Here is a 7,849-nt window from a genome sequence, read left to right as displayed (position 1 = left end):
AGATGTATGTATGTATGTATGTATGTATGTATGTATTTAATATGTTTTTGGTTTACGAGCACGAGCTATGTTTAGCTATAGTCTCTTCGCATACTTATATGTGGCTATAAATTTCGGTGCTATAGTCCCATATGCTGTTCAAGTGCCATATATATGTATATATGTATGTTTGTATGTATTTAATTTGGTAAGTGTGTGTGTTGTGAGTGTGATATGCGCTAGTTAAATAGCGTTAGCAATTAAATCTACTCAGTGCCTGCATTTAGCAGCTGACAAAATTGAATGTGCCACTGAACAAACTTCCACACTAAACGCATTGGTTGTTGGTCTCAATAGTAACCCAGCAGTGTATGAACGAGTCCTGTAAAAAATTGTGCAACTAGTTTTGACAAGGAACACCACTAGTCAGCAGAATCTCTGTTTTCAAATAGAAATCCAATATTTTTTACATAATTAACCATCTATCAACGAATTCACAATTATTAGAAATTGGCCCAAAAAACACCAGTTTCAGACTAGTTCAAAAAAGCAATATAACTAGTTCTTTTTACATATTATGAAGAATAATTTTTGAATTTTTCCATGTTCTTCATGTTTCGATTAAAAAAATATTACTTTGCCCAACTAATTATTTTTGGAACTGATTTTTTTTTCAACTAGTTCCATTTAAGGCGACAACTGGTATTTTTCCTGTTCTGTTTGCTATTTCACTGCAGCCATACAAGCACATGTATGTTTATGTATTTTTCGTTTTAGTGCCTTTCGTGCGCATTTCGTGTCAAACTTTGCGCAACTTGCGTGCGCGACAAGTGTAAATAACAGATTTTCAAATTAAATGTGGCATGTTGCAATCACCTTACACATCGTTAAACATTATTAGATACAAAGTTGTGGGGGGGTAATATTTCAATGAAACATACGTGAAATATACAAATTAGTTTTTAGTATTTAGCTGTATTAAAAAAATTCACCCAATTATAATTTAAAACAAGTAAGGAAGGGCTAAGTTCGGGTGTAACCGAACATTTTATACTCTCGCAATTTATTTATTTAACTTTATTTATATTATATAATACACAATTTGACCCACATATTCGTCATATATATTGTATAAGGTCCATTGAAAGTTGGAAACCATAATATTAGGTTAGAAGCACTGAGGTCCTCGTATTCGATATATGGGGCCTTAAAAACCTAAGGGCCGATTTCGGCGATTTTTAGAATGGGGCTGCCACACTATAAACATAGTATTTGTGCAAAGTTCTTCACTAGTGCTTACTTTATATATTGTAAAGTAAACGATCCAGATCGTCTTCAAAGTTCTGGTATATAGGAAGTAGGCGTGGTTGTGAAGCGATTTGGCCTATTTTCACAACATATCATTGGGATGTAAGGGAACTATTACAAACCAAGTTTCATTGAAATCGGTCGAGTAGTTCCTGAGATATGGTTTTTGACCCATAAGTGGGCGACGCCACGCCCATTTTCCATTTTGTAAAAAAATCTGAGTGCAGCTTTCATCTGCCATTTCTTATGTGAAATTTAGTGTTTCTGACGTTTTTTGTTAGTGAGTTAACCCACTTTTTGACTTTGGGCGTGGTTATCATCCGATTTCTTTCATATTTGGACTGTATTAAAAAGTGGCTAATAAAAACGACTGCAGAAATTTGGTTTATATAGCTCGATTGGTTTCCGAGATATGTACAAAAAACTTAGTAGGGGGCGGGGCCACGCCCACTTTTCCAAAAAAATTACATCCAAATATGCCCCTCCCTAATGGGATCCTTCATACCAAATTTTATTTCCATAGCTTTATTCATGGCTTAGTTATGACACTTTATGTGTTTTCGGTTTTTGCCATTTTGTGGGCGTGGCAGTGGACCGATTTTGCGCAACCTTCCTATGGTGCCAAGAAATAAGTGTGCCAAGTTTCATCAAGATATCTTAATTTTTACTCAAGTTACAGCTTGCACAGACGGACGGACGGACGGACGGGCAGACAGACATTCGGATTTAAACTCCACTCTTCGTCCTGATCACTTTGGTATATATAACCCTATATCTAACTCGTTTAGTTTTGGGTGTTACAAACAACCGTTATGTGAACAAAACTATAATACTCTCTTTAGCAACATTTGTTGCGAGAGTATAAAAAAAATAAATCGATAGAGACCAGTGAAATTTTTCCGAATTTTTTAGCAATAAAGCCTTGAGTGATTCAGAAAAAAATAATTTCACTTCAACAATAATATTGATTCGAGAAAAAGCATTCGAAAAAGACAGAAGCAAAAAAAAAATAAAAAAATACAGCAAAATCTAATGAAGAGTGGCAACTCTATTTCAAAATATGTCAAAAATTAATCCACTTTCTAAAGAGTTTATTTAAAGAGGGAGGGAAAAAAGTTTGAAAAGAAAAAAATCAAAAATATACAGTAAAATCCAATAAAAGTGTCAACTCTATTCCAAATTATATTAAGATTTAATCCTCGATCCAATACTTTCTGGAATTTTCTGTAGGTGGCAACGCTATTACAAATTACGTCTAAAATAATTAATTAAAAAATAGCTACTCTTTAAGTTCTTTAGTTCGAGAAAAAGCGAACGAAAAAGATAGAAACCTGAAAAATTACAATACAATCCAATCCATAGTGGCAACTCTATTCCAAAATATGTTAAAAATTAAACCTTTCACTTTCTGTAAGGTTTACTTAAAGAGCATTCGTTTAGCAAATTTTTATAACATTTTGTAGAGTCAAAAATTTTCGTTAGGTGGCAACTCCATTTCAAATTAAGTCTAAAATAAAGATTTATAGAATACTTTCTCATTGATACCCATATCGTACATATACTTTTCGTTGCTTTATCTGAAATCTATTAGTTTGGGTACCGCAAAAATCATATTTAGAACTACATCTTCGAATTCTATAAATATTGTTTCTTAATATGAATTATTTTGTGGACTGTAAAGAGTTGAGCAAGTCTATAGTTAGAGCATGTAGATAGTACAGAAAAAATTCTCGAAATTTCAAAAATATCAGTGGGGCCGTTCCAGACTTTTGCAAATATGAAAAAAAGATTTAATGAATAATAAATCTATAGAGCCTAAACCTAATAAATCTCAAAGTAATATTAACAACAGTTGCTTCAATTTAAGTATTAGGTTAAATATTTTGAAACCCTACAATTTTATACCAGTACAGAGCAATGAATAAAGAATAAAAAAAATGTCTCTTGCTGTCTTTCACAATTTTACAAAATTTTTCACATCACAAGTTTGCTTTCAAACTACATAAAAACTTACAAAAAAAAACCAAAAAATATTTTATTGCTTTCAAAATTTTTATGTGTTCTCAATATTTCGCTAATAAAAATTCAAAATTCCACAAAATATAAAGAAAATTTTGCAAAAAAATTTGGTATAACAAATAATACAAAAAAATGTCCAGAAAACCTACAGCAACATCACTACAGAGGCCCTTGAAACAAAGTGGGAGAAGCTCGAGGTCTTCGAACGCATCCAAAACCACACTTAATAGCAAAACAAAAATTAAAACTGCTATTGAAAAACCAGTAAAACCTGAGCGAAATTCAAAACGAGAAAGCGAAGTTATTGAACCAGAAATCGAACAAGAAAACGAAAAAGAAGCACCAAAATCGTTAAAACGTGAAACGAGCGCAGACAATGTAAACGTTAAGGCGGAACACGATGATAAAGCGACGAATAAATGTTTTGACGATTGGAAGGAGTTTTATTTGCAAATTTTTGGCAATATCAAAACCAAATCTGATCTGATTATAGCGTTTACGCATTATATACTTATGAAGAATGGTTTCAGATGTCTGGGGCTGGGAGACGATGTATTTATAATATATTTAAAGATGAAGAATATTTACAAAATAATATTATTTTCTTTAATAGCGCACCTATTCCGAAGATGAAGTGGGCACAATTTACATCCCTGAGGGCTGGAATCAATTTTCGAAATATTCCATACGTTACATATACAATCGCATGTTGTACATACTTTTGGGTGTGCATTTGGACCATCGTTTATTGATCAATTTCCTAAATACACGCACTAATGTTGTAACGAATGTAACGGTGTTTCCTGAGTTAACAGTGCGCGCCACTTGTGGTGGTAGTATCAATGTGTTGATACCTTTCCCGGAGAAACTCGCACAAACTCTCTATAGCAATTTAATACAATCAGTAAGTTATTAACTGTTATATAGATATTGTATATTTTCATTTTATGAAAGCAAGCTTTTGAAAAATTGCACCCAGAATGGTTTGTGTCTTCAATAAGTCATAAGACACACAACTTGTTTTCCAATTTATTGCCTACCTTTAGGATCAATTCACATTTTTCACTTTATTACCATAAAAGGTTTGCGTCCTTAGTATAATATACAAAAATGTTCGAGGCTTCAACCTTTCATGACCGTAGTACCAGGTTTTTGCCTACTACGTATTATTTAATATACACAAATATACACAAAATACCATTGCCTACATTTGAGCGTAACCACCGAAAGTCTCTTAAGAAGATAAGATAAGATATTATCCAATTTCTTTCCAGTTTACCGACTTGCAGGCAAGTGATCGTCCACCGAAGATATTATCACGCACGAAACAGCAAAGCAATCCGTGGGATGAGCTCGCAGCGCGTCGCAACAAAGACGTTTACCCCATAATGGAAGAGGATAATATTTCGGATATTGAGGAAAGTCAGGAAGTACAAACACTGAACGCAACTAAAGAACGCTTTAATGCGTCTAACTCCGGACAGGCGGAGAGACATGCAAGCTGGGCTGACGTGAAACCGCAAACAGCAAGTAAATTATTTCTTATTATTTATGCACTTTAATTTCCCACTTCCGTAGACATCGAAGTAATGAATTCGCTGAAAACACGACTGGATGAAACTGTGGAACCAGTGAAAGACGCCATTGTTAGCTATGTAGAGGCTATGGTTAACAATTGGTTTCGACTCTATGGCAGCGAAATAATGAAAAGCGGAAAATTAGCCATACAAGATTTAGCCGATCAACGTCAGATGATTGAAAAATATATGAATTTCGCGAAACCTGTTGCCGAACCCAAGAGCGGTTTCGTCATCTACAACACAAAGGTCACCTTGGACGATAGCAAGCATATATTATTGCGTGATACTGTGGAAAAGAGTAAACAGGAACTGAAAACTGAACCAAAGCGGGTGAATATAAAAGAAGATAACACAAATAATCAAGCAACACCCATTCAAAGTGAAGAACCGTTAGTAGAAGAAGCATATAAAGTGCGAAATCGTAATTATTATAAGAACGTGCGTGCAAAAATCAATACTGGTATAAGAAATGATAAAACTACTACAAACTCACCGCCGCAGAATGTAAAAAAGACTGTAGAAATTATATTGTCCGCCGAAAGAAATACACAAAATTCCAAAAATAATCTTACAGAGCCGAAAGCTTCTACTGGTTTGAAACCAGCACTGAAGAAAGCAAAGCCATTAAGTGGCGGTCGAATCGAAAAGGAAAATGCTGGCAAAAGGCATTCTACAAATAATCGAGGAAAAGGGGTTAGTATGCTTATTACTTTTGTTGTAAGAAAGATCTCTTCTTAAAAAAAAAGTTTGACCGGTGTTCTTCAGAAACTTATCCAATAGGAATATATTTATTCAAGAGGTCTCTTCTTAAGACTAGTAAGATCGGTATTGTTCATAAAGAAGAAAAAGGTATTTTCTTAAGACTATTAAGATAGTTCTACAAAAAGGTCTCTTCTTAAGACTATTAAGATCGGTCTGCTTCAGAAACTTATTCAACTGGAATATAATTTTACAAAAAGGTCTCTTCTTAAGACTATTAAGATCGGTCTGCTTCAGAAACTTATTCAACTGGAATATAATTTTACAAAAAGGTCTCTTCTTAAGACTATTAAGATCGGTCTGCTTCAGAAACTTATTCAACTGGAATATAATTCTACAAAAAGGTCTCTTCTTAAGACTATTAAGATCGGTCTGCTTCAGAAACTTATTCAACTGGAATATAATTTTACAAAAAGGTCTCTTCTTAAGACTATTAAGATCGGTCTGCTTCAGAAACTTATTCAACTGGATTATATCCAAAGTAATCTCCAACTAGCTCTCCTCTCAAAATAGATATGGATCCAATAAAGATAGGCATAGCCAAGTTCTCTGCTTGCCTAATATTTGTGATCCGTTACTTGTCTAAAAAAAATCTCAAAAAATATTTTTTGTTCAATTAACTTCACATGCTTTTTACTTTCATTTAGGGTACGAGCATAAATTCATCACAGCAAAATTCCCTAATAAATATCGATGGCAAATTAAAGAGCAAACGTGCCAAGCTCAAAGCTGGCGTAACTGCTGCACAAAATTCCAAAAATATAAGAAACAATGCCGTCAAACATTCAACCACGAACAGCGTTAACGCAGCCGAGTCACAAGTGAAGCTCAACAGATCGAGTCCAATAAAAAAGATACGCTTCAATCTATTGAAAACGACCGAACCAACATCTTATCTCTCAAGTCAATGGCCAAGTACGTACAAAAGTTTAGAGAATCTACTGAAGAGTTCTTTCCCATTTCGTGATCAGGCGCGTGAACCCGGTGGCAGCGCAGATACGAAGGACTTTTTAAATAAATATGATTTAAATAACGATCTAGAGGAGATAATCTTTAGCAAAAACGAAAAGAATATCGCCGAAACGCAACTTAAATCACAAAAAAGATATACCTACGATTTAGAGAAAAGTGGAGACAGCGCAAATGATTCTTCCGAGTTACTGCAGACGATAGAAGAGCATTTTGCCGAACAAATCGAAGCGAAGCGTTTGGAACTACTGGACATGGTAAGGCGTAGAAATCTGCCGAACATCATGGATAATAATGAAAATTTCGATTTGAACATCAACTACGTGAACGCGGAGCGTGAAGAAGATGTGGGTTATTTTGTGCCACCGGTCGATGAATGGGCGCAATGGGAATTCAAAAAGAAACTGAAGGAAATGCGTGAAAAGGAAATGTTGACTACCCTGAACAATAAGAAAGTGAATTTCAATGAATCATAATGTGTAAAATTTGAGCAAATAAATACATACATACATATGTGCGACGGTACCACAAAAATCCCTTTCTTTTTTGGTAATTTGAAGAAGAAAATGTTGAATGTAGGGAGATGGGTGTTACAGATGGATTTCTAAAAATAACTATCATCAGTAAGTTTTGTGTTAAATAAGCAAATTAGTATACGATCCAGATTCCTAATCGTCTATAATTTCACCGCAAATAATTTACTGATTATACGAAATCATGTAGATTCAGGTACATGCAGGTAATGTGGGTGATCCCAAAAATACCAGAACTTTACTAGGTTCGGAATCACCGGAGATTCCCAAAAAGGGATCTTATTCCATTTTAACCTGCAATGTGAAGACCAGGGTAAAGAAAGCAGCGATATATATTTATACCTGTAAGACCCAAATGGACACTAACGCCACATGCAACACATTAACTCTTTTCAGAAAAATTAGTCATGAGAATCGCCTTCCGACTACCGGATCACTGCAGTGTCTTAAAGCAAATATTACTGCAATCAAAGATAATCTTCTCTCTTTAAGGGGTTAGGGGAGACACGAAAAAATGAGAATTTTCAGTATTTTTTTTTGCTATTAAATCATGTTATTTTACAAAAGTAATAATATGGCATTATTATACAATGTTTTGACTTAAAGTCACGAAAAAAAACGTCAAAAAAAATTTATAATTTCCAAAGTTAAAGCTGTCTGTGTTGACCCAGTTTCAAAAAAAGGTCCTTGCGGAAAAAATAA

The 7,849-nt window shown here is 34.2% G+C and overlaps 1 protein-coding gene across 1 annotated transcript; it reads left to right on the top strand.

The window, feature by feature from the left end:
- The first annotated feature begins 3,252 nt into the window (after positions 1–3,252).
- On the top strand, positions 3,253–7,161 carry LOC105212456 (uncharacterized). Its single transcript, XM_011184441.3, has 5 exons — positions 3,253–3,858; positions 3,920–4,210; positions 4,581–4,836; positions 4,885–5,579; positions 6,293–7,161. Exons 1-5 carry the CDS (start codon positions 3,439–3,441, stop codon positions 7,088–7,090), a joined length of 2,460 nt encoding a protein of 819 aa, XP_011182743.1. The 5' UTR covers positions 3,253–3,438; the 3' UTR covers positions 7,091–7,161.
- The last annotated feature ends 688 nt before the right edge of the window (positions 7,162–7,849 follow it).

This window comes from Zeugodacus cucurbitae, chromosome 4, assembly GCF_028554725.1.
Source record: "Zeugodacus cucurbitae isolate PBARC_wt_2022May chromosome 4, idZeuCucr1.2, whole genome shotgun sequence".
NCBI classification, from domain to species: domain Eukaryota; kingdom Metazoa; phylum Arthropoda; class Insecta; order Diptera; family Tephritidae; genus Zeugodacus; species Zeugodacus cucurbitae.
The sequence above is the reverse complement of the archived record's forward strand: the minus strand, read 5'-3'. Positions and strand labels throughout refer to the sequence as shown.